Source organism: Amphiprion ocellaris, chromosome 6 (assembly GCF_022539595.1).
Source record: "Amphiprion ocellaris isolate individual 3 ecotype Okinawa chromosome 6, ASM2253959v1, whole genome shotgun sequence".
Classification (NCBI taxonomy): domain Eukaryota; kingdom Metazoa; phylum Chordata; class Actinopteri; family Pomacentridae; genus Amphiprion; species Amphiprion ocellaris.
Window position 1 is genome coordinate 20181808 of NC_072771.1, and position 26892 is coordinate 20208699.

At 40.1% G+C, this 26892-nt stretch overlaps 3 protein-coding genes across 7 annotated transcripts in view; 2 read left to right on the forward strand and 1 right to left on the reverse strand.

Annotated features, from left to right (window-relative positions):
• Positions 1-1546: 1546 nt before the first annotated feature.
• LOC111579817 (beta-microseminoprotein J1) lies at positions 1547-2804 on the reverse strand. The gene is made up of 4 exons (XM_023287274.3): positions 2716-2804; positions 2360-2441; positions 2073-2178; positions 1547-1966 (listed from the first exon to the last, which is right to left on the reverse strand). The coding sequence occupies exons 1-4, from the start codon at positions 2716-2718 to the stop codon at positions 1837-1839; spliced, it is 321 nt and encodes a 106-aa protein (XP_023143042.1). The 5' UTR covers positions 2719-2804; the 3' UTR covers positions 1547-1836.
• A 1729-nt stretch (positions 2805-4533) lies between these two features.
• On the forward strand, positions 4534-19377 carry kansl3 (KAT8 regulatory NSL complex subunit 3). Of its 5 annotated transcripts, none has more exons than XM_023287259.3 (22): positions 4534-4670; positions 7389-7663; positions 7847-8017; positions 8154-8244; positions 9326-9511; positions 9625-9753; positions 9871-9987; positions 10090-10188; positions 10960-11031; positions 11149-11223; positions 11326-11483; positions 11585-11648; positions 11769-11957; positions 12507-12663; positions 13034-13111; positions 13427-13606; positions 14523-14610; positions 14835-14962; positions 15354-15460; positions 16353-16551; positions 17489-17607; positions 18337-19377. In XM_023287259.3, the coding sequence occupies exons 1-22, from the start codon at positions 4629-4631 to the stop codon at positions 18340-18342; spliced, it is 2730 nt and encodes a 909-aa protein (XP_023143027.1). In that variant the 5' UTR covers positions 4534-4628; the 3' UTR covers positions 18343-19377. The 5 variants fall into 5 exon arrangements, with proteins under 5 accessions (XP_023143027.1, XP_023143029.1, XP_023143031.1 ...); XM_023287262.3 differs by having other exon boundaries at positions 4670-4809; XM_023287261.3 differs by lacking the exon at positions 13034-13111.
• A 3104-nt stretch (positions 19378-22481) lies between these two features.
• The window catches only part of bmp1a (bone morphogenetic protein 1a), a 30158-nt gene continuing 25747 nt past the window's right edge, over positions 22482-26892 (forward strand). Inside the window, exon 1 of the mRNA XM_023287266.3 lies at positions 22482-22746. Coding sequence (XP_023143034.1) covers positions 22602-22746 — 145 coding nt within the window. The 5' untranslated portion in view covers positions 22482-22601. The remainder of the gene's footprint in view (positions 22747-26892) is intronic.

Genomic DNA, 26892 nt, shown 5'->3' on the forward strand with positions numbered 1-26892 from the left:
GCACGTGTTCATACACAAAGCAGCAGCTTGTACAGGTAAAGTCTCTACATGTCCTGTTTATCCATTAAGAGCCTATAAGATGAAATATTCTATCCAGAGAGTTCTGAAAGTCAGTCATGAAAAAATGATCGAAATTCTTTAAAGTAACACATGGTTAGAAACTATCAGTACCACTGTAGCCTTATTCATATGAAAACTCCACAACATTTTACTCACTCTAGCTCTTTCTGTTTAAAATGCAGCTGTTTTGGGGGATTTTTTTTCCACGTCACTCAGGATAAAAATACACATTTCTACAGTTTGTAGTTCATCAAAACAGCTACTTATGTTCAAAACATGCAACAACCAGCATAATAAACAATATAATAAAAAAAATCTTGAGTTAATTTTGAGGCAGAGTCCTTAATAGTGTAGAACACTATGACTGAAAACTCACGTTTGACACTGATAATAAACTGTGGTTTTATGGCAGGGAGGACTAGAAATAATGATGATGATGAAACACATTGATACAAAGCTAATAATATTCATTTGTATTCATAGTTATGCACATTAGCCATTAATAATCATGTGTCTTTCTTGAAAATTGAAGCAGAATAAAATACTATTAATGAGCATAGCTTGTTTAAAAAAATGCACCCTAATGTACAAGTAAACATATCTGTTATTTTTAGTTTATTTTTGATGATATTGCTGGACCTGGAAATTCAGGAAAAAATCTGTTAAATGATATTGAAATAACAATTAAAAACAATCAATCTTCAGTCAATCTTATTCTTTATTTTTATTTCTTTATTTCTTTATTTTTAAACTGTCTAGTTCCTTTGTAATGCGTGCTAATATAGCTAATTTTTCATTTAGTTTATTATCATTTTTACTACTTATTTTAATTGACTACTCTGCCTTGTATCCTTTTCTCTTGCTTGATTGTCTGTGCTGCATGTATTAACTGTCAAAGCACCTTGTGAACAGTGTTCTTAAGGATGCTATATAAATAAAATGTCATTATTTTGCACTCATGCAGTACCACATCATCACACTCACATCTCTGTTCTCACCGTTGGGACTATGCATTCACTGTAGTGGTCCTGGGAAGATTCATGCCAAACATGCTGGACCCCATCTGAGTCAACAAATTTATCTTGGTCGCATCTGACCTAAAAACATCTTTGGAATATTTGTCTTGCTTCTATTCATTTTCTTTCACTAAGTTTGATCTTGCAATTTTGTGCTGAAAAGCAAGAAATGTTTTTTTCTTGAACGCCATCCATGCATATTGACGTCATGCACTGTCTTTCACGCTGTCGAAGCTGTCACAGAAACTCTGATTTCTAATGAAAACCTCTATGCCAAGCTTTAAGTACTTGCCTGTCTGTTTTCCAGAATTAGAATATACAAAGACTGCAGTCTGTGGTGTTATTTTAGTAGGATAACTACTCCAACTCTTAATAGTTGTGCAGTGGCAAATATCAATAACTCCTGATTACTGCTGCAACTGAGTCTTGATGTTTATTTCATTAAGGAAATGAAATAAAAGACAAACATATTCCTCTGCACATATTTCATTTTATTGATGTTTAATTAAAATACTCCACCATGTTGGCTGCAGACAGAAACAAGTTATTGATTCAAATACGAGCGATGATTTAGAACCTCAAAAAAACATTATTTATTTAAGATTCAACTCAACACTGGATTTAAAGCTACCACTTGAACGTAAATTAAAAATGCATCATGAAATTTTGTATGATTAACTGAATTCTGCATGATCATTTTATGTGAATGTGTTTCCTTGCTCCTGGGACTAAATTCAGTAGTCCCAAAACAATGACTCCATCACTTCCCTACTCGAGCATAATTTGTACATAGCACCGTCGGGTCGTCTTTCTTGTGCACTATGTAGTCGCATGCCTTCCAGTCAAACACTGACACGCAGTCATCAGGGATGCCCCTTGGGATGCCATACCTGTGGCCACATAGTAAAAACAGAGTTAACAGTGAAATATATCAAATCAAACAGTCAAACAGATGTTATTTTTCCTTCCCCCTGCTATGCTGTGACATGTACTTACGCAGAACAACAACCGTCACAAGTACAGTCCATACATGCACTGTTTCTCCATGAAGAGCCGACTGCATGCCATGTCTTATCGACATCGTCCTGACAGTGGGTCATGCCTTTAGGTGGTAATAAAACAAAATTAGAAAAAGTTTGCAGCACAATCCTATGACATCCATATTGTTCTGGAAAAGAAAAGTGTGTGTGTGTGTGTGTGTGTGTGTGTGTGTGTGTGTGTGTGTGTGTGTGTGTGTGTGTGTGTGTGTGTGTGTGTGTGTGTGTGTTTTTCTTGTCACTTACCAATTGTGGGGACCTTAGCGGTACAGAAAGCATCTGACAGTGACAGCAGAGCACATAGCAGCAGTGCTGGAGTCAAATATTTCTGCATGAGAAAGCAGGTACAAACATTGCAGTTTTAGCTTTTAATCACAGCATAAGGAATCCAGATAAGTATCCCAGCATGCATTTGGCAACAAGCAGAGAAATCTTCTGAATAGTTCACCTAATCACTATTTATCATTTTTAGTCATTAAACACTAGAGTTTACAACAATGTCATTTTTTCCCCAAGATATTATTCTGTTAAGAATTTCACAAAATAACTACCAACAAACGGCTGTTGCCAGAATTTCTTAAATTAACAATTTTTAAACCTACCATTGTGGCGGTCGTACTTGTTAGTTTTGAAGTGTAAGAGGCTGATGATGTGTTGTGCTTTTAGCGAAGGACTCTTTCTTTTAAACCCTGTGTGTGCAGGGACCTTTGGAGTCAAACATGAGGGGGAGATAGGCGGAGTGATCATCTAACTTACTGGGAAAGATCAACACCTCAGAGGTCATTTTTTAGAATTATAGTTCATTTTAAGTAGTGACAAAATATAGTCAGATCATCAAAAATATTCAAATTCTCTAAAACTGAATAAGTAGTGGTGCTTGCTGGAGTAAAGAAATGGTTTTGTGGCAGATTAATCTGTGAATGTGCCATGTGATTTGAGGCGACATTTCAGATTCGATTTTGTGTTGCTGTCTTCTGAATTAAGCATAGTTAACTTCAGTCTTGGATCTAATAAATAGAAGTTAAAGATTTCTAGTAAAATTTCATCAGCTCTGGTCTTCACAGTCATTGATTCCACCCCTAAAAGCCCATCTCTGTCGATCAAAGTTACACATTCATATTGTTTGTCTATGAAATTGATTAACTTCCTGCCTTAAAATGGCTTAAATGTGACTCCTATGTGAATTCCAAACACTCTCCATCTTAACAGACAAATATATGAATTAACATAGCGCATGCAGTCTCCTATAGTTTTAATTTTCGCAGGATAACTTATTGAAATGTTATACAGATGATCTGTGATCTCTGTTTATGATTCAACCTCCATTTTACATGAATTCTCATGTAAGTCGGCATTAGTTTGCAGCTGTATCAGCTAAGCAGACCAGTGCCTCTGAAACAACATAAATATATTGAAAACACACACACAGTAGAAAGAAATACAAGATAATAGATTTTACTATTTATCTGACAAATATTCAAACTGTCATGACTGCACTTTTGGTTTTTGCAAAAATCCTTAGATCTCTTGCTAGAAAGTTCAACATTGAAATATGACTAGAAATATATACTGTAATCTGAATGTATTCAGCCTTTCTGATTGATAAACATCCCCATCAGCTGAACCACATTTAATCTGTTAACAGGACAAACCTTCAAAATTAGATAAAATTGAAGTATCTCCAATTCAACTAAAATTAAAAGCCACTTTACAGTTGAGTCAACAACTTGCTGTTAGATCAGGTGAGAGCAAAACATTTTCCCATCATGCTCTGAGGCCAGGCAATTGCTGCAAAGCAAGCAGGAAGGAAATCTAACACACATACATGCCACGGAGCTGGTAGACAGGATTGGTTCCTGAGGTCTGTCACATTTGAATACTAGAAAATTTCAGACAAAGGAACATTTGCACATCTATTTCATGAGAGAAGTGGGCAGGATATGGACAAGTTTATCCACAACTTTCAAAGAGACTCCTGCACTGTCTCCAACTTACAAAAATACACTTATTTGTGACATTATGGGATGGGACCTTCATCGGGTAAAAAGAGAAGCGATATTCAATAAGGAACCACAACCAATGAGCCACATTTCACACAAGGCATGAGTTGCATATCATCATTCCATTTACAATTTACAGAACATAGGATTCATATAAAACCCAAGAAGTCTGAATCCATGCTTTTAAGACTGGCTTTCAGCATAGGTTTAAAAAATGCTTCCAATGTAGAGGGTCTTTAAACATGTCTTTATATTTATTTTCTCTCTAATATGTCCTACCAACGAAACACAATTACTTTAGTAAAGCTTTAAAAACATTAACTATGCATAGCAGTTAGAATTGGGCGCATTAAGTCCATTTTGGAGTATTTTTGTGGACTGATTAAATGATCCAGACCTCTGCACTCCACTCCATGTTTTCCGTCTTTCACTGACGCGCCACAAACAGGGTTGCCAGTTTGGTCGAAAAGCGGCCCTTGACCGCCTTCGTTTTTGTAGCGCTCAGAAAACGGGGGATGGAGAGTGTAGCCTGGCAACGCATCACACAACAAAAGGAAGTAAGTCTTTTACGCAATAAATATTTATGTTTTACATAACCTCTCGAACTGAGCAAAAAATACGCATTTCTTTGGCTTTGTTTGGCTCTTAGTAAGAGCAGAAGTCTTCACAGCGAACATGGAGTAATGAAATGAACAGGTGAGCGGCAGAACAGCGACATAACGACACTGTTTCAGCTTTTAGCTTGCTATGCTAACGTTAGCATGCTAGGCCAGCCCCCCGCCTTCTGTTGCTTTTCACGGATGCGTTAATATTAATGATAAATGTTGAGAATAAGGGGTTATAGTATTTCATAAATGTGATAATATTTGATTTAAAGTCACACGCAATCCAAAACTGCTCCATGTTTTTCCTAACGTTAAGCTAACAATATCCAGTGCGTGGCTACAGGGTGGTGCTCAGTGAGTACAAAGCACTTGTCTGTCTGTATTAGGGGCTCCACTGCCTGCATCCTTATCGATCCAGGTGCTGGATATTTTCCAAAAAAATCGATCACTCATTTAGTCTAAGCATTTTAGAAAGCACCGTAATTTACTGTGGCCACGGAGCTTCCTGCAAATTAATAAAGTAAATGTAAATAATCGTAGACAAAACACACAACTGAAGAAAACATCCTCTCCAATATTAAAAACACGCCCTGAATTTACAGATGAAAATGTCTTTCAGTGAGAAAACACAGTCAACTACTAAGATCATGATTTTCACGATTCATTTTCGTTCATTATTTTCTCCGTTTATTGATTAATTGTCAGAATAATCGTGCATTAGCATACTGGTAGTATGTATTGTTTTGCTTATTACATTAATGCTACAAGTTGGTGAACTTAAGAAATGTTATCTCGTCCAGACACACGGAGCATGATGAATAATCTATTACACAATGGCTAAAACCACTACAAGCTGGAATTTGAATTGTTTATTTCCTGAACTATTGACAAAATAGCACAACATATACCATACAGACATGTGAAGCCTTAAAATTAATGTAATACAAATATCTACCTGACAATTAAAGCTACCAAATTTGTAATTAAAGCCACTGAAAACTCTGAAAAATGTGTCATTTTCATAAAAATTTTAAATAATGGAGTAATGCACCATCTTTTCAATGGATATGAAGACATTCCCTTTAAAAAGTTTAAAAGAAATCCAAACAATCCTTGCTGGGGGGAAAAAATACTGTTAAAATGTCCTAAAAAGTAGATTTTCCAGCTCTGAAGCTGATTTTAGGAAGACCTGTGACAGTCAGTTTTTGATATAGCACTAGTGACATTTTGGTATGACAAAACTAAGTTGTTTCTACCAGCACAAACATTTGGTTTGAGTGGAGTGAATATTCATGGAGATATGAAGTTCTGAAAATGAAAGATTTTAATTTTGATTATAAATGACAGATTTGCTATTTTAATTTCTGTAAAAAAAATAGTCAGCATAAGCTATTTACGTGATTACAAGTTCCACGTTTTCCTTGAGGTTTCAGGGATATATTCGGTAAAACAATCAGCCAAATCCTGTGAGAAGTAAGCAATTGGTGTGGCTTTAAAGATGTTTTAAAATAATCGCTGAAGTTCTAAAATTTAACACCAAGGGTCTATTTTCAAAAATTCATAACTCAAATTATATTTAGAGTAGAGTTGTGGGATTTTGCAAGATTCCATGGTTTAGGTAGAAGTTTTTGCATGATTTTTTTTTTTCAGGAAAATCCATGACCTCAACTGGGAGACCCTGGATGAGTTGGCTTTTAAGGACTCTATTCTTTTTATCAGTCATAGAAGAGTTAAGAAACCACAAAATATTCAAATTTTTAAAATATTTTTTCTTTAAAAATTATTCAAACTGACTGACTGATTATTTAGGTTGTTGATTGATTTAATAGGTGACACAATAATTTATTTGCTTAATTATTACACGTCTATCAAATACAGAAACAACACAAAGGTTGCAGCAGATGTCTGGAATAATTTCGAAATCATGTGATAAGACTTTTAAACAAATAAAAAAGCCAAAACTACTGCCTCATTTACCAGCAGCGCTTGTCAGATTAGTACCATGTAGCCATTCTGCTCTAGGAGGAAAAACATGCTCTTTTTGATATTTTGTTAAACTATTCACCCTTGTCTTGGGTGCTGCTAAGCAATGATGTCCCCTCGGCATGTTGGAAGGCAAGCATTGCCTTTCAAATGTATTTTTCACAACAACATGTTAAAACAACACCAAAAAAGCCTTACTACCCTTCAGCAACACTTGACATTTTCAGTTAGTACGTTGCTGCCTGGAGGAGGTTGTTGTTGCTGTTGTTGTTGTTGTTGTTGTTGTTTATTGTCATAAAGTGAAATTTGAAAATAGTAACATGTAGACATCATAAGAAGGTGAAAGCTGCATGAAAAGTGAGGTCAGTGGCAGACTTATACCCACAATCTACGTCCAGTGAGTCAAACTACGGTCGGATTGTCGACTTCAGTAACTTCAAGAGTCACCAAGGCAACAACAATGTCCCAGTCGTCTTCATTACATTTTAGTGTCTCCTGGAAACATTTCCAACAACCAGGATTTGGTTAAACTTCACAAAGCTCCCGAAGAGCCCACAGAATGTCATACACATGTTTTTTTACAGGCTGTGTAGTAAATTTTTTGATGCATTAGCTGGTGTTCGTGTGTAAAATCAGCTGTCCTAATTCTGTCGAAAATAAAAGATTTCTCTCTTTGTTCCCCATCAGTTTGGTCTGAATCCACACAGGTTATTGAGGCCTTCCCGGGGCCCTTTGGGTCCCAGGAAGAGGATGTATCGTGGTGGGGATAAGGACTTCCAGATATCAGCACGCAAGATGGGTACATCGTTGCTTTTCCAACTGTCAGCTCATGAAAGAGAACTGGATTTGGTTTTTCTGGACCACAGCTATGCCAAACCCTGGAATGCCCACCCGGATGCCAGCAGCGCTCGGCCCACAAGGACGCTGTTTGTTACCCCTCGACGCCAGCCTGAAGCCTTGTCGTGAGTCAGAAAGCTGATAATCATAATCTGTAACTGAAGTAGACCTCAGAGTGCAGTTTGGGATTGTCATCAGCCTCCTGCTCTGTTTCTCAGTTTTCATAAAACTAATCGTCTTGTGATCAGTTTAAACACTGTACTTTTTTATATCTGGCATTAACTCGATGTTCTTTTCTTTGTCTGCAGAGATTCTGATTCTGTAATAGATGTGGAGATGGTCACACCAACGCCTGTTCCTCTATATGATAACCAGAAGGCTCTCAGTGTGATGAAAGAGTGTGAGCGACATGTACTGTTTGCTCGCACAGTTGCTGAGAGCCCACCACCCCCCGATGACTGGGAGGAACATATAAACAAGTAATCAGTCACCTTTAAAGATCCACCATTTATCATCTGCTGTTATATTTGACATCTTTATTCATCTAGAATATGAGTAACTAGTGAAGTATTTCAATTGCAGCGCATGGTTTTGACATTTTGATGTCTGTTTCAGGACTGGATGGTCAGTCGCTCAGAACAAATTGTTCAACAAAGTCCTTAAAGCTCTCCAAGCTGAAAGACTGGCACGGCTGGCCAATGAAAACGTAAGTTATTACACAATTAGTGTACATTAAATGCTTAGTCTAGATTTGCAGTGTGTATTTTGTCTCTCATTGATGGATTATAAAGGTACTGTAAGATGAAATTTTATGGTGCAGAAAAGTAAAAGCAGTGTGTTTGGGTTTAGTCTTTGGTAAGGGACGCTTAGATAATAGATTTGTAATTACACACAATAATTACCATTTTTTTATTCAAACTTTAATTTGAGCATGGGGAAAAATTAGACCTGTGAACTGTAATGACCTTTTCATATTAAAAATTTACAGTCTATGAGCTCATCAGATCATTTGAAGTGGTTTGCTCTGCGGTTCAGCTCAGGGAATTAAGTTTCAGCTTGACCTATTGCTTGCCCTATTGGCTCTTGAGTTAATTAAGCTAATAAATAAAAATGGAGGAAACTAGCAAGCAAATGAGGTGGTAGTAGGATGACACTGAAGCATCTGAGAGGATGTGAAGATGGCAAAAATCCCCAACAAACAAAAAAAAACTGTGTGCTGACTTTGTATGAAGTACTGTTTGTTACTCTACATCGACAACTCATCCAAGGACTCTCATGTCAGCTGCCCTGCCAAGTGATGGCAGAGGCAACTGAAATGAACGGAGCAAAGTCTGCGGCCTTGTCCCAGCAGTACGTGATACGGATTGCTTTTAAATTTGTTTAAGCCAATGATGTGCCAGTTTAAATTTGTTCAAACTTGACTTTTTAAAGAAGTGACCGCTCTGATACACACTGATTTTATAGTGGGTGAAATCAGTATTGTAGTCTGCATGATTTCTTTGTGTAGTTGTTTTACTATTTATTTTTTGATGAACATGACTTTCAAAATTATATGTGAAAGTTTTTGACAAACTAGCATGTAGCATCATTTGAAAAGCACCTGCCCTCTTTTGGTATCAAATTATTGAAGGGAAGGCAAAGTGTCACTGAGAAATCATGTGCTACTATTGAGGTTTTAAAATTTAAATTGTTGGGAAGATAATACTCATTTAGGGATTTGTAATATTGCAGCATGGATGTTACTCATTTTTAATTCAAATGTGGTGGTGTGATCTTGTTCCCACTAGGCCTCCAATGAGCCAATTTTGCGCAGGATAGCTGTGGACAAGTGTGCTCGGAAGGTGCGGCATGCCCTGGCCAGTGTGAACTGGGACACCAAACTGACACAGTGGTTACACACCACCATGATTGAATCCTTGAGCCTCGCCATGCTTGCCGCTTACCTGGATGTGCTGCAGACTCTCAAAAGCAAGGTATAATATCTACAGTCAAATGAAGACTAAGAGTTGGTGTAGATTTCCTGTAAGATAATGTGCAAGGTCTGGGATTCTTGATTCATTATTATTCTCTCTCTTTATCCGGCAAGTTGCCCTCACTGATCGACAGAATGTTGCTGCCATCGGCAAAGACTGGAGCTCCGAGTGCAGAGGCTCTGTCACTGCTACTGAAACGGCCTTGGGACCCCGCTGTTGGAGTCCTGTCTCAAAATAAACCGGTAAGACCAAACCATTCATCCTCAGTTTCTAATGGAAAACATTTTTATGTAACTTTTGTACTTCAAGGTTTGTACCATGTAAACACCAGATACCACCTGTTTCCTTACGTGTTTCAGAGCAAACTTCCTGGATCCCCACTCATCCTAATCGCACCATCAAGCCCAACCAATCCAGCACTTTCCACCTCTCGGCGAATGAGATTCTGGCAGTCGCAGCTCTCCTGTTTGGGAAAGGTCTGAAAACTCACTTGGTTAAATCTAAATGTGTTATCATGAATATTGTTTTGTATTTTTTTTTCTCAAATTAAGTGCCTAAAACAGATGTTTCTATGTCAGGTCATTCCAGTCCACACTCATGTGAACAGTGGGGCCAATATTGGCATCACTCAGTGTCTGGAGCACATGTTGGGTACTGTGAGGGCCAAGGTCATGGAGGTAGGAGGTTCTGTTCTTATTTGGTACATTTGAGTGTGTGTGTGTAGAGTGGTTTGTCCCCTTTGTGTAGCTGAATGATAGCTGATTTGTTCCATTAGACACATTGGAAATAACATTTACTGCATTAGAAATTAGGGCTGCCACAAACGACGCGTCGACGAATTGCCTGAGCACGATACGTCATCAAAAGCGGAAGTGAGCGCGCAATGCAACAGAAATCACCGTCCGAGTGGAGCGCGGAACACGCATGGACATCCGCGCTGTATCGTGCATATAGTATATGCACGATGCGGCGTGGATGTCCGCGCTGTATCGTAAACGCGGATGTCCACGCTGTATTGTGCGTATACAATATATGCATATACTATATATGCACGATACAGCGCGGATGTCCATGCGTGTTCCGCGCTCCACTCGGACGGTGATTTCTGTTGCATTGCGCGCTCACTTCCGCTTTTGATGACGTATCGTGCTCAGGCGATTAGTCGACGCGTCGTTTGTGGCAGCCCTATTAGAAATAGCCACATAAGCAATATTTTTATATAAATGATGACTTGCCTCTCTGGCCTAGACAAAAACATTTGCTTTTATGAGCTTGGTTGTTGTCAGTTGCCATTTTTCATCAGTGTTTATTACCGGAGTGATCATGTTTGTAAGTGCAAAATTGACAAAAGTAGAGCAAATGTGTAATATACATGCTGCATTGTGGTAGATTTTTTTTTACATCTGTCTACAGCTGAATTTATTATGTTTTATAACTGCAACCACCAGGTTCACAGTCACTTCCCCCACAAACCCATTATCCTGGTCGGCTGGAATGCTGGCGCTCTCATCGCTTGTCACGTAAGACTTATTTTTAACCTATCATAGCATATCTAATGTGAGGCTGCATGGTTGTTACCGATGGAAAAAAAAATGCCAGAGGCGTCTTTAAGTTAATTTAATACAGTTTAATTTTAGGTATCCCTCATGGAGTATCTGACCGCTGTGGTGTGTCTTGGCTTTCCCCTGCTAACAGTCAACGGGCCAAGAGGGGTAAGATATAGAGCATTATCATTCATCTTATATTCTAAGAAAGCTGAATTTTGACTTGAAATCAACAGTTGTAGAGACGGTTGATGTGTTACTGGTTTGCAGGACGTGGATGACCCACTGCTGGACATGAAGACCCCAGTGTTGTTTGTGGTCGGCCAGAATGCCCTTCAGTGTAGCACTGAAGGCATGGAGGAGTTCAGAGAGAAGCTGAGGGCAGATAACAGTCTGGTGGTGGTGGGAGGAGCAGATGACAACCTCAGGTCAGTCACAACCTTCAGCAGCCACAATTAAAATAATATTGTATACTTTGAAGCTGATTGTAGCTAATATTATTCATTACTAACACTAAATCCCTTCACAGGATAAATTCAGCAAAGATGAAGTCGGAAGGACTGACACAGACTATGGTGGACCGCTGCGTTCAGGTTGGTCCTTGTACCTGGAAATATTCCAGAGAGTATTTCTCTGTGCTGTCTTAGATTTCACCTCAACAATCGCCTACGATGTTGATTTTTTTTTCTTGTGCTTCCCCCACTGGTGTCCAGGATGAGATAGCTGACTTCTTGTCAGGTGTCCTCACACGGGCAGAAGGCCATGGCCATGGCTCAGGCGAGATGAGGGATTTGGACACAGAAAAGAAGAAAAGGCCTCGACGGGAGCTTCCCTTTGACATGGAAAGAGGACGACCATCCTCCCCTGCGCTTAGAGTTCCCATCTCACCATCAGGTTCAGAGGTTGGAAATCTCTTTATTTTTAAGCTTTAGGTGAACCATCAGGGCTATATTTTACATAAAGTGTAGTGGTTCATGGAATAATAATTAATACTGTTTATTTTTTTTGTGAATTTGGAAAGTTTCATACCAGTGCAGTTCTAGAAAAATGATGGAAAGTAAAACTAATGTGAATGATTTTTTTTAGACGTTCTCACATTTTATCGTTTTGCCACATCAAAAAAGTGCAAATACTTGGCTTTGCTTTTATACCTTTCTGCAATCTGTCTCTCTGTCACTGAAATTGTTTCAAAGGTGTTGGGAAATTATTTGCTTAGAAAAATTTGAACTCAGTTTTTTTCTTTGCTTTTTCATCTCTGTTTTTGTCTGTTTGATTTACTACACAGCAATGCAAACACTTTATGCATCATATTTATGCTGTACACAGCATTTTGAGGGGAGTTTTAATAAATAGACCTTGTTAATAGCTGTAAAAAGCTACACTGTCGACATACGCAATGGCTGACTAATGAGTTATTACTCATCAGGTAGTTCTGTTCTCTGTGTCCTCAGGATCTGTCTAGCGTCTGCAGCAGTCCCACGTCGAGTCCCAAACCCAAGACATCTGGTCTGTCTCCAGCACAGAAGTCCAGTCTGATCACCGCTACACAGCTCCTCAAGACGCATATGCAGCGCTCTGGCACAGTGCTCACTCACAAGCAGGCTCAAGGTTAGTTCCCCCACCTCTGTAAACTCTGGATGCACTGAAAATGAACTGTGGGCCTTCACATTCAGCTACACGTGCGCAATGATTTGAGGTACCTGGGAACACAGCTCGCTTATTTACCCCACTTGTTTATTTAAACTTGATACAATGAGTCATTCACCACAACTTCAGACGAAGTTTAGCAAAAGCTCTGCCAGTTTAGCAGATGGGGTGGTATGTAAGATGTGAAAATGATTGTATTATTTTGTAAGAGATTATCATGTCACGACATCTGATGGGACAAGATGAAACGTGACTGAAATACTGTCCTCTCATCCTCTTGTCTCTTCTCTTCCTACAACTTTCCTTTCCGGCTTTTTTCACTTCATTCCAGCTCAGTTTGCTGCTTTTATGAAACAAAACATGCTTGTGAGGAAAAATCTTCCTCCTGGCAGCCCTCCTTGTATTTTTGGTAAGTGTCTATCACGCTTCTTTCCTTTCTTTCCTCTGTCCTTTTCACTCTCCTTTATTTGTTTCCTCTGCTTTAATGTTCATTTTTCATATTAAACTACTGTGCTGAACTAACACACCTATTGTAATGTTTTGTATTTAACATTTGTTAAACTCATAATCATATATTTTATATTGTGGAGTACTTTACCAGACATGAGAAAATTGGTGAAGTGTGGTGATGAATCACAGAAACACTCATAAACACCCCACTGTAAAGTCACTTCACCACTCGATTGAACACGTGTGTTTATGTGTGTTTTTGTTTGTGGTGCAGTACCAGTGACCAGTGATCAGATGGAGGGCCTGGACAGAGATGAACTGCGGTCCCATGGCAAGAGGAGGCAGACGCCTAGTCCCACGCCAAGCAAGGCCTCCAAAAGAACCAAGATCAAGGTCACCATTGTGTCTCAAAGCGAGTCAGCAGGGGGTACCATGAGCCCTGCTGCTCATGAAGGTACACAACCTGCTCCCTTAAATTACTTATGTATGAGATGTTATAGGAGTAGTCTGATGTGATTTTATGATACCAGAAATTAGGTAAAACCACTGAAATTCCATGAATCTCTTTAGCCATACAAACAATAACATACAACAAATAAATCAGCATCTTGACAAATGCAGCGGTCTTGACTGTAGTTGACCAACATTATGAGCCTCACCCTGCTCACATTATGAGCTAAGGCCAAACAAAACAACTTTAGCCTTCATAAACATCTCTGAAACATTCCTCGGGATGAACGAACAATAACAGTGACACGATATGTCAGTACAACCTGAACAACTGAAACGTAACCACAGTGACCTCTGTATAGAAATCAGGGTGACTGACTTTAGTGTTAGATGACTTTAAGGTGGCTCCTTTTATTTGAATTGCTTGCTGGCATCATGCATACTAGCTTTTGCTTATCTGCAACTTGTCCTGATTACAACTTATACACAGCTCAGTATGTATCGAAGTTTTAGTTGTCATGACATCCCGAGTTTGATGCATGCTTTGGATGATTCTTTAAACATTAGAAAAAATTCCCTGAGCTTCTTTGGTTAGTACAGAGTAAACAGATGCTGTTTTGTTTCTTTGGGGGGGGGACTGATAACATAACTAGTGGCCAGATAGTAGTTTTGAAAGCTCACTTTCATCAAGATTTCCAGAAAGAATGACAAAAGGAGAAGCATGTTTTTGTTTGGTATGCTAAAGTAAAAGCAGGACTTTCTCAGCCCACTTTTTCCTGAGAAAATGTGGTACATATATTGAATCGCTACTTAGTTGTGTTTGGTAATGTCACTAATTTCAGCCTTTTTCCAGAGATGACCGTGTGATGTATTGTTTTCCCCATAACTGACTGTCCTAATATTCTCTTCTTTACATGCAGTCGGTGTCTCTGGGAAGCCCTTAACAGTGACAGTGGGACAGACGGTGGCTGGTGCCAAGGAGCTCTCTGGACTTCTTACAGGCCAGCGGTAAGCTAGCCGGCCCGGCTACACACAGGCACATTGAGCAGAGAACGCTTAAAACCTTAACCGTGCCTACACCCATGTCAACTCCCACCCTACTGGACAAAAGTGTGTCTGGTGCAGAGGGATTAATGAGTGGTGTACTCGGAGTTTGGTAGCTGAGTGATGGCCAAACAGCACCTTGCTGGGGTAGCTCCTGAGTAGATTGGTGGTTATGTGTGTCACTGCAGGTCTGGTAGTCTCTCAGAGGTGTCTGGTGCCCTGTCCCCAGGCTCCAGCTCCTTCAACAGCGTGCAGCCTTGCATGGTGTCAGGGTCCTCCACACCAGTCCAGGTGCAAGCTCCAGCTACTGCCCAAGGTATCTCTGTCTTGTCCTGCCTCGCACGCTTGCTTGCACTCTCAACTGTGCGGATAATCTCAGCACAGTAGCCTCAACACACAGTGCAGTTCTGATGGCTTCATAGAGAGAGATTCAGGTGTCAAACACTGGATGAGAGCAGTGTATGAGGGCAGCATGCTTTAGCAAACATCGTCATTGATCACCTCTTGCGCCATTGCTGTCTGCCTCTGATCCGAACCTTCCCCTTTGGACTTGACTGTGATTGCGTGTCTGTGTGTGTGTTCATCTAGTTGGATCTGTGGGTCTGTGGTCAGTTTGTAAAAGTGTGAGTTTGTGCTGATATTTCCTTGGCAGTAATTTCACCCATGTTTCAGCTTTACTAACTTGCTGTATTTGTGTTTGTGTGCAGCACCTTCCGCCAGCAGTCTGCTACAAGGCCTAAGTTTCAGTCTTCAGGAGATCGTCACCAAAGCTCCTAACTTACCCTCCACAGCAGCCAACACGGGCAGTACCCAGGTACTCCTTGATGACATAGTTACATTAAATAAAAGTTTGTGGTGCCATAATGACTTTTTTTGCTAGTTTGAAGTCTAGTTACCATCAATTTATGTATAGTGTACTATCAACCATTTTAATAGAGTGAAATCACCTGTTCACGGTATTTTGTTAATCTAGTCTTTGAATATGCATAACTTAGTAGTTAGTTGGTCAAGCAATGGAAAACCACCAATTTGCACAGGCAGCACTCATAGATTTAGTGGATCTTCCAGTGGCCTAATGGTTAACATAGGGCTGAGTTATGTAGCTAAAGTCTGTCATGATGAAATGTTTATTTTTGTTGATATAATAATTTTTGATTACCTGTTTTCAATAAAGGCCAGGACAAAAAATGTTATTTGAATATAACCACTTTAGCCTGTTAATGAAGGTATATGGAGATTGAAAAATATAAACAACAAAAATGACATAAAAAGAAAGAAACTATCTCACTGTCATACATAAAAAATAAAAGTAAAACCCTCAGGAATATGGATGATGCCTCTGTGTGAATCTATGGTTTGATATCTTTTGTTGCATGGTGTGCCCTTCTCTCTGCCCTTGTTTCCTGTCTCTATAGACTGCTGCTTAACCCTATGTTGCACAACATGGGTAAAAAGTGACCCAAATCCAATGGAAAATGGATTTGAGCCAAAATCTTGAAAAGGAGAGATTTAATCAAATTATATCTGACAGATGGAGAAGTGGCAACAGAGAACTTATTTTCTTGCCTTTTATGTTGTGGGGTGTTTATGTTAAGGGGTGTGCTTATAGGACTCAGATTGTATTATAAAAATTGTGAGGAGGTGATGAAATTTATCCTCAGGCCGTTCTTCAGCTATTTGTTTGTCTTTTTCTCGTCCACCCTCAGGCTGTTTGTGGGAAGCCCCAGGGTCCTGTCCTGAGCTCTGTCGGTACCAGCAGTAGTACTCTGCTCCGAGCAGTGCCTGTGGTCACCACAGGAGGAGTGGCTAAAACCACTGCTATCCACCAGCTGCTTACTAACGGTGGGCTGGCCAAACTCGCTAGCAGCTTGCCCGGTTTGGCGCACATCACCAATCAGACCACTGGTATGTCTCGAACTGCCAAAACACGACGGCCTCGTTGAATGCCCAGGGTTCATTCATCCTTTGTTTTGGAAGCGGTAGTTCAGGACGTCTGTAGGCCAGGGAGGATTGCCGCAGTAGAGGAACGTAGAGGACAGCTCTGTCGACACGTGTGGAGATAGTTTGCCTGGAGGAGCCTGACTGTTGTGAGGTTTGCAGAGTCAGATGTGCAGCTATTCAGCATCTGAGTGCAGATCAGTGGCATACAACATGTTTTTAGTTTCATGTTCACAAAGAGCCATATGGGAGTTCCCGTATTATGTTGGACACATAATGTTTATGGAGAAATAAGTGAAAATGTCAAATATAGCTGTATGAAACCATTTGATACTGAAGAATTGTGAAGTGTCAAGTTCGAATCAGTGTTGGAAAGGTTGACCAAATTTCAATCCGGTCTGCTTTCTATGTCAAATTTGTTTGTTCTAGCTGTCATTACATGTTTGATTTTTTTGTTTGTTTGCCTCTTCATGAAGTAACATTTTGTAAATCCTTCCATTTAATTCACCTTCTTATAATCATAAATATGTGTGCTGACCTCCTAGACAGTTGTGTTGAAGAGCAATAACACTGGCACATCACATTACCAAAGCTCTGTTCCTGTTGTTACAATAAAGACTGGAATCAAACTCATGTTTTCATTGTTCCTGTTGTTTTCTTTTCTTTTAGTGTGAATCCCTTGGATTTCTCACCCTTTTCCCCTGCCTAAACCTCCAAATTTGCTTTTACCTGCCATATTCATCCTCTAAAATCCTGCTAATATGTGAATCTTTTAAAATAATAAAATCATTCTGATGATTCACAGCACAATAAAGTAAAATGCTCAAGTCCTTTTCAGTGTATTTTAAGGACTAGCGTGTTTAGCTTGTTATTGCTGAGCATTTTTGTCTGTTTGTGTTGTCAGGAGGGCAGAAAGCCCCTACTTCTATAACGGTGACCCTTCGAGGAGCACAGCCAAGTAAAGTGGGATCTCTCAGCCAAGCTGGTGAGGTTGTGATGTCATCTCGCACCCATGAGCCCAAGGTGTGTCTCATCTCAGCACCCAACAGGCACAATATCCATGGAGCTTTTTATGTCCTTAAGTTATCTCTAATGCTGGCTTCTGCCCACAGCATCTAGCTTTTCTGTTTTGATGCTGCTTGCATTGTTGTCCTCACAACCCGTGGAAAGTTATCTTTGGGCTGCTTATGAATATCCTCATTGCCATGGCAACCATAATGCCTTGAAGTGTTGATTCTGCTCACAGTTCATTTTGCGGTTCCTTGACTGTTTTGTTGTGGAGGAGATGCAGCAAGTAATTATCTCCTCTATAGCAAAGCCCTCTGCATAATTTTTAATGGTATTTGGTTGCCTAACGTGCTTTTTTTTGGTTACAAATTATCCAGTGATTGCGACACTTAGGATTGTAAATGTGTTGAAAAAATGACTATAAGGTGTAAGCAAGGGTTACAAAAAAATCTATAGTTTATTTGCTGTGACAAATGAAAGATTACAAGTTGTTTTTCATAATTATATGTAACGATATAGGAAATGACCCTGTACAAAAGCGTTCTGCACCTCTAAAACTATTCGTCTGATATGACTGAGAAGATAATATAACATTACTCCTGGAGATTGCACTGTGGTCGTCAGCCAGAGTCAAATGAGTAAATGTCAAATATTTAATTGCCCTCAAGGATTCAATATAAGCAGGTAGATGATTACATTTTTTGGAGTGTGAGCTAATTTTAATTTCGCTGTGCCCTTTTGCAGCAGTGAAGATACCAGCTCGACGGTTTCCATGTGGTGACACACCTGATGCAAGATGGTGCCGAGCCAGAGGCATGCGGGAGCCACAGCGTGCTGATGAGCCTGTACCCTCCCCGCCCCACAACCTGCACAAATCACTGCCTCGCATCCTCCAGAGGGCTCCCCTGCCGAGCTGGTGGGAAAAGGCCAGGCAGTCACTATGGACCGAGCTGCTACGATGCTCCATGTCTGTGTTTGGTAGCACCGTCTCCACTAACGCCGCAGAGGTGGCCTTCGTGCTACAGAGTCTGCTCTCCTCTTGCACCTTCTTAACTTTAACAAGCAAACTCTGGCTGCAAGATACACTGCGTGATCACATGCTATCCTCTTTGGAGGAAATTATATTGTGAGGATAAACTACTGCAATCCATCTGCACTGTAGCAAAGTAGTCCAGGCAAAACCTATCGAAGGACAACTGTGCTGCCTATAAATCTGCAACTCAGCAAGAAAGAACTAACAGAAATATTTACGATCTTTCTGTGTATATATGAATTTGAAATCACTTTTTCATTACCTCTGCTATATCTCTTGTTTATGATTGTCAGTTTGTGAGTGGAGCATTTAGATTTCACAGCTCGATAGTTCTGAATATCTCCATATTTATCCAGTAACTGAATTTAAATGTTCGTGATTGCTTTGACATTATTCATCACAGTAATTCACATCATTACCGCCAGTCATCATGATTAGTTCTTTTTGTGCAGCACTCTCATTTCACAATGGCAAACAACTTCACAAAATTGGCAGAGGAAGAAGTCATTTCAGCACTCATTAAATGCCAGTATTTCTCATAATCCTGTGATTGCTGAAGCTACTGTCAAAGAAGCACCTGTGCAATGCTCAGTTTGAGTAATATGCACTCATGAAGCTCAGATACATGAGAACTGATAAATAGCTTTTGTTCATTTGTTTCTTCCACAACCGGATGTTCCATAATCTAAACCGCTCCATCACTTCGCTGTGTATGGATTTTCTTGTGTGAAATAAACAGATTGGCCTGTGGACACTTGCTTGGCTTTACTGTGCTAATATAAACATTTGGCCTTGTGTGTTCAACACTTGTAGTATTGAGCAAGCTCAAAACCGCCTGTTCTTCAAAATATTATGAAGGAGCTTACTCTCATGCATGAGTTATACTGCTGTGTTTACAGCAGCAGCATAAATAACAGCCCACTCATCGCCACAGACATCCTGTCTTAAATTCCACACTTTGGCAGCAGTCAGATAAGATAAAGCTACGAGTGTCTCTTCCTTCTTATGTAATGGGCAGGGACAGGATAACTGATGCCAGTCAGAGAACAGTAGAGCTGCTGGCATTTCCTTCCCATCATCATTGGATATTCAAGCAATCTATCTGAGGTCTCTCCATCCCATCTCCTCTACAGTTCAACATTTGATGTCTTTAGAAATTAATTTGATGTGTGTAGAGTCCAGAACAGAAAGAGACGAGTATTTCAGCTCAGTGAAGTGATCTTCAGAGACTGAGATGTAGTGTGATGAGCTCTGAATTTTGGTTAATATTTTCTTTGAGTTATAATTAAGAGAGTCGTACATTATTGCTGATGATTGGCATTTACTTTATATTAATGCTGCAGGTTGGATGAAAATTCAAGCTACAATGAACTGTAGATGTAATTTATTTATATTCACAAATATACAAGGTGTCCCTAAAGTCTGGACACATAGGAAATCTCATTAGATAGATAGATAGATAGATAGATAGATAGATAGATAGATAGATAGATAGATAGATAGATAGATAGATAGATAGATAGATAGATAGATAGATAGATAGATAGATAGATAGATAGATAGATAGATAGATAGATAGATAGATAGATAGATAGATAGAGCAGCAGGAATATTGTACCTTATATATAAGATGTTTATCTAGAGGGCCTGGAAAGTACATAAGAAAATCAAATCAATTCATTGGAAAGAAATAGAGAAATGAAAAATAAATGACACACCTATTATTCAGTGTGCTTTGCAGACAAAATTTAAAAATGTTTAAAATAAATGCAACAGAATAAAACGAAATAATTTGAAATGATTAAATCAACAACAGCTGTCTAAACTGCACACAATTTGTATATAATAGTTAAAACTGATTGCCTTAAACAGTGTAAAAATACAAAAGATAAGAAGTCCTGTACAAAATACCACTGGGTAATTAAAATCAGTAGTTGAAAGAGCTGTCTATAGCTTACTTTTAACAGTAGCTACAACTGAGGCGAATCTATGTTCCAGGGGGAACTGGTTCCAGCGGCATCATGACTACAAACCGTTTGACCTTGTCTGATCTGAACTCTGGGTTCCACTTAATGACCAGTCCCTGCAGATCTGAGACCTGCCAGGCTTCAGCAAACATGCTTCTGATATATTCTGGGCCCAGTTCACTTACAGACTTGTACACAATAAGAAGGGCCTTACATTCAATTCTGCATTTACCAAGGAGATGGTGCAAGGATGTAAGAATCTGAGTAAAATGTTCTTTCTTCTCGGTGTTTGTTAGTATTAAAGCAGTTGCATTTTGAAGGAGTTGGAATATCTACTAGTCTTATTACGGAGGCCAGTAAGGAGTGCATCATATAGCAAGTTGTAAAAGCAGTGTTTACGAAGTGCTTTACAGACGGGACAAAAAAGAAAAGCAGGATTCTCAGGAAGATCACTGAACAACAGATGGCTGGTGAATCCAAACTGAGAGAGGCAAAGGTGGATAAACAGAGGTAAACAAGGTAAAAGATTTATGACATAAATCAATACAACAACACCTGATTAAATAATAATAAAAATATGTGAATGCCGTCTTCAAGTACGGAAAAAGAACAAGTGGAATGAAACAAAATAGAGGTAAAATCATAAAGACAAGGCAATAATCAGAATAATAATAATAGTAAATGAACTATCTTGGACACGGAGATTCTCAGTCTGGCTGTTATAAAGGTGCCATAATGAGGATTTGGTTGCTGAAATTTGGATCCGATTGCACAAAGATTCTTCTCCTGGGTGTTGGGTTTTAAAACACTTCCTTTCTTTACCACCATATAGGTTTCTTTCAGTCTTGTCTTCATTTAGCTGATAGAAATTTTGCTGCTTTAAATCGTTTACCTCCTTAAGACAAAGCCAGTAATATAAAAGCCAGATGTAAGTTATTTAAGGAGGCTCGGGCTTCACTCCCTCCTGCTGGGAGATCAACACATGAACTTTTTGCGAGACTAACAGCATCATGACACACTTCTTTGTATTCAGATTTTTATTCCTGTTTGTGTGGTGTTCCGTAGATCACCAACAGGTGGCGCTCTGATCACTCCTCTCAGCTGGTGGCTCTTTTGTATGTGAGTATTAAAGCCTGTTCCAGAAAGGTCAAGCTGTTTGTTTGTTTGCGTGTGCGGCGTGTGTGTGTGTGATAGCGCGTGTGGGCGGCTGGAGTCCAGTGCGCACGTGTGAATAATTGTGCGTGCGTAAAACTGTGCGTAAAGACGTGCGCCCTTGTGTGCCAAAGTAAAAAAAAAAAAAAAAAAAAGAAAAGAAAAAAGAAAGAAGGGGAAAGGGGAGTTTCAACTTTAATTAAAGTGTAAAAAGACGCTTAAAAATAACACAGATTTGTTATGTAAGAGCGCGTGAACTTTTTTCATTTTTTCTCACATTTATGAACAATATTAAATCCAAAACTGAGACCTATTTGTTTTTTCTTTTTTTTTTTAAACAATCTTTGGCTCCAGGGAGCTTCACTTCATTTCTACTGAATTTTACCCATGACTATAAATAAAGGAAGAGGAAACTATCATGACAATATTAATCCTTCAAAGAGATAATATCCAGTCGGCCAAATAATGGACCCTCAATCCGCTCTTCAAGGACCCCTGATGGAGCGACAAGGGAGCAATAAAAAAAACGGGCATCATCGACTAAAAGGGCATTTCCACCGCCCCTGTGAAGCTGCCATATCATCAAAGTTTCTCAGACAGTCAGCCCTTCAGCCGGAGGAGAGAAATCACTGCCCCCAGAGCCAAGAAGACACCGGAGAGAGGCTGGATTTAAAACCCGCCCTCCGGAGGGATCTCGTTTCCCCCCCAAAAAAACCTCCCATTTTCTCTCTCTCTCTCACTCTGTCTCTCACTCACTCTTCTCTCTCTCCCTCTCTCACTCTCTCTCTCTTTCCCTCTGTCCCTCTCTCTTCCTTTACCTTTATCCCTCGCCTTTCGCCGTCTCCCCCACCACAAACATGGATCTCTCGGCGAGGTGTTTGTTTCTTCTATCATGTCTTTGCGTGATATTGGCGATCGATTTGGAGGCGATTGATCCGGGCTACTATGTGGAGCCCACTGCCACATCAGAGGCGATCGACTACAAGGATCCCTGTAAAGCTGGTGAGATTTTTCCCCCCTCGTTTTCTTTTTCTTTTTTCCACACTGTAGTACGCTGTGTGATTTACCTTATTTCTGTGGAGGTAGAAACATGCCACGAATCTGATCGCGGATTCGCACAGATCGGCCGGAGAAACGCTTTTTTTCAGAGATGACAGCAGTGGAGGTAGTTTTTAAAAGGCTTCGGGGAACATTGTGTGCAATTGTTTTTGCACTAAGTGACAGAGTTTGTGCAGTTTGAAACATTTCAAGCGCAACACAGTCGCCTCGGATAACCCAGCTCTGAGAGCGGCTACGAGGATGAGGAAAAAAAAGGATGAAAAGGTTGTTTTTTTTTCTTTCTCTCGACACATTAAAAAAGTTTTGGCTTAAGTGCTCGTTGGAAAGTTTGCAGCCTGCTGATTGCACGTATTCCTCAAAATGTAAGTTCGTGCAGGCAAGAGAGGAAAGTCAGAGCTGTGGAGGAAAGCAAAGGATTTCTGCAGTTTGATTTTAAGACTTCTGCTCCCTTTCTGGTTGTTTTTTGTCACTGCACAAATAGTCTTTTTTTTTCTCTCTCTCTCTCCACCGGCTGTTCACACGGCCACTAAAACAAAGTGGAGGAGGGGAGAGAGTACAGTGGAGCTCAGAAATTATGCACACATAATTCTGCTGGCTGTTGTCTTGTGGGTCAAAGTATAAATATGTCTGCTTCTCCACTGCTGTGCTGAGACCTGCATATTTTCCCATTATTTGGCCAAAGAATATCTGAGTTGTCATTGTAATCTTCTCTCTCTTTTTTCCTTTTTTTTCCCTTTTCATACTGTGAACTCACTGTCTTGCCAAATCCCTTTGGGGGAGTTTGAACAGATTGCATTTTCCATCTGGTAAAAGTATTCAGGTTACAGATACAGTTGGCTTCAGTCAAAATGACCTCTAAAGTCTGGAAGTGCTTACTGATTTTGGCATTTGGCGATTTTCTGATGTGTCAGCTGATTATAAAACACAATACAGAGCTCAAAAACTCTTCACCTGCCTTGCGGGTTCTTACCGCCACGCTTCTCTTCGAGCCGAGGGAGATGTTACGATTGTGACCGTACATAAACATGACAAGAGGTCAGGGTGCAGATGAACAATGTCCCAGTCATTAAGATGCTGCATCCTGTTTTTGCGTTGCTGTTTACGTTGAGTCACTGGAGCAGATCACTAATATTGCACATCAGCCTCCTCTTTATGGTCAGACGTAAACTAACAAAAGGGTCTGTGACGCTGTGTTTATATTTCAAGTGACTTTTCTTGCCTGGTTTTCAAGAAATCAGTGATATTTAACTGAAATGTCTCAACAGGGACACTTGATAATCCCCGCTCATGACTGGTGTTTATCTCGGTGAGGATGTTATCATTATTAGTAGTCCAGTTTGTACAATGTGTCATTTCCATAGAGTACAGTTTTGTTTATGGTTTCCTCCGGGCACGTCTACAGACAGGTGGTTAAGAGACACAAACTCCCACTCTGTTAACCCTCCCAGTCTCCATCTCTTCCAACACCCACCTGCTTTTCTCCTTCTTCTTCTTACTAAGCAGCGAAGTGTCCAAGATCTCTCAGCTCTTCTTCCCTTTTTTACTCCTCCTCACTCACTTCATCCACCAGGGAGAACATTTTTCACTGTCAACTCCACACTGGTGCCTACAGACACCAGTGTGGAGTTGATGATTCTTGGATTATTGATTTTCACTCTTTTTTTCCCCCTCATTTTTTTTTCAAACACATCACTACTCTCAGTCTATTTGATCGCTTTCTGCAGCTGGAGGTCAGCGTTTTTATGTCATGCAGCTTCCGCCCAGGAAAATGCTTACAGCCGTGCAAACTCTAATGCAGTGACGCCCTTTGAGGAGGGTTTCATGCTCGTCCTCAGAAGGACTGTCCTTGGTTTACACTGGGATTTTTACTAATTCCTTGTCTGACACATGTGAAATTGTTTCCCTGTTGTCCTCCTGAGAGTGAATATACCGGCTCCTGTGAGTGTTGCTTTGATGCTCGGCTACTCTGCAGAGGCTAGTTAGCTGAGATAAGGCGCGATTTCATTTAATTTCCTCAGATTATCTAAATTGCACTTGGCGAGTTCTTCATGTAGGTCAGTCCTCCCCATTTATGCCAAAAAAAATAAATAAATCCATCAACTATGTTCACATTTGCAAATGATTAAATAACTCATCACTGTGCCCGGCCTGTGAAATGTGCATTGATTGAATAATGCCATCTATTTAAGAGTTAAGCAGTGGAAAATTCCTTAGTTTGCAGAACTCCAGACTTGGCCGCATCCCAGGAAGTCATTTAAGACTCTAACAACCCACAGAGATTAGATCCACTCATTTCCAAAATGAAAAATGGATGAGAACCAGTCGTGCTCATTGTCTTCTCTGCTCAGGAGATAATCAGGAAAGTAGTCATTGGTTTGACTTGTGTGTATTTATTCATTCATGAAGCAGACATCTTAATCTACTAAAGACTCTTGTGGCAGCGCCGTCTGACTGTACCGTCCATTGTGCATATGAAAGTTGTGGATATATACTTGAGCCTCTGTGCTGCCGCAGACAGGTCGACCTCTACACCTCTTCTCTTCTGTTGTTCTCTCTTATGCAAGTGGCTTTCTCTCTCAGCCTCTGACTCTTTCCTCTGACTGGGCGAAGCACTTCACACAGAGTAGGTCATTCACCCCGTGCCAAGGGAAAGCACGGCACGGCCAGAGGATGGAGGGCAGGCCGGTCGCACTTTGCCGCACCAGCCCAGGTGAGGTGAGTGCAGGCCATTCATGAGGAGGCCTGGCAGGTTAGCCACAGTCTGCCTGCTGCCACTGAAGAATCTGTTGCTGTCAACAGAGACTTATGTCGTTTCTGTCACCACTTGCTGTCAGCGACTGGCTGTGATTTGATCATTTAAAGCGCATCAACTGGATGTTTTTTGATGAAAGTGTTTGAGAACCTTTATTTTTCCATAGGGGTCACCTGCTACATGACAGGTACTCATCAGGTAGTAAATAGTAAGGTCACGGTTCATTGCAACGTCTGACTGACTGGATGGAGACTGTAAGGCTGTCATTATATGTATACCTTTGTGTTACCGTTCTCAAAATCCCTTACTGGAAGCAATCACCTAGCACACTGACAACTTCAAGTATTTCCCAGGATTTGGGTCATGCTATTTTTTTCAGTGAAGTATCAATTTTAATGACAGTACTTGTCTCTCTTGTGTGCAAATTTTCCGCCAAAACAATTCCCTGGTCACTATTTTCAGGTCACGCTGTTGCTGTATCCTTTGCTTGAAGAAATACATCATGCCAGAATGTTTTTCCCCTTATAGCAGAAAGGCAGTGGGGTTGAGTCAGACCATTCTACAGTGCCGCTACATTGATATAGTCTGACTCAGCGGATGTAGAATGTGGGTATAAGCCATGTTTATTTAAGCCAGCATTCTCCCCTATCCGCTGTCTGTGTGTTACAGTTTTCTTTGCAGTTGGAAAGAAACAACTTCCAGGCCACAACCTACAATGCTGGAAACTTCAAATTTTGTAGAGGATTTGGATAGTGCAGTGAAGCATCCCTGCTAGTTTTTACAGTAGCTTATCCATTTTAGTCACAGTCAGTCAAAATGTTCCACAAAAAAATCTCTCGTTGGTTAGAGTGAGCACCAAAGCTGCATCCTTCACGACTGTGAAACCAGAGTGTTTTCCCCCCTAATAGCAGAATAATAGTGAGGTGGAGTCAGACCATTCGACAGTGCTGCAGAATGTCCTGGCAATGTGAGACTGTATCAGATGTAAAGATGTATTGCTGCCTTATGTCAGAAAGAATCAGCTCGAATTTTTAAAAAATCATTATATTTATGCGTTGATATCCTTTTCCCAAAGGTTTCTGTTTTGTTTTTCTTGTTTTGTTTTGTTTTATTTTATTTTGTAAATGTGGCTCTCTGAAAATTGCAGCTCTAAACAGATGCCACTCATTATCCAGCTGCATCCCTCAGTCCTGCTCTGACTGGCTGATGGGGCTGCCTGTTGAACTTTATGATTGGGCCTTCAAGCAACACTTAAGCAGATGCTTTTCTTTTATCATGGAATGCCGGCTGTATAGCTGAGCCCACACTGGGTGTTTTTTTTACATTACAGGACCCCT

What these genes read in the sequence shown, in the direction of transcription:
- LOC111579817 (XM_023287274.3), bottom strand. An exon ending in CGCTAAGGTCCCCACAATTG is followed by an intron (nt 2,179 to 2,359) that starts GTAAGTGACAAG and finishes TACCACCTAAAG; the next exon opens with GCATGACCCACTGTCAGGAC. An exon ending in TGTGACGGTTGTTGTTCTGC is followed by an intron (nt 1,967 to 2,072) that starts GTAAGTACATGT and finishes ATGTGGCCACAG; the next exon opens with GTATGGCATCCCAAGGGGCA.
- kansl3 (XM_023287259.3), top strand. Translation starts at nt 4,629, where the DNA reads ATGGAGAGTGTAGCCTGGCAACGCATCACACAACAAAAGGAA. An exon ending in GCGCTCTCATCGCTTGTCAC is followed by an intron (nt 11,032 to 11,148) that starts GTAAGACTTATT and finishes GTTTAATTTTAG; the next exon opens with GTATCCCTCATGGAGTATCT. An exon ending in CAGCCCTCCTTGTATTTTTG is followed by an intron (nt 13,112 to 13,426) that starts GTAAGTGTCTAT and finishes TTTGTGGTGCAG; the next exon opens with TACCAGTGACCAGTGATCAG.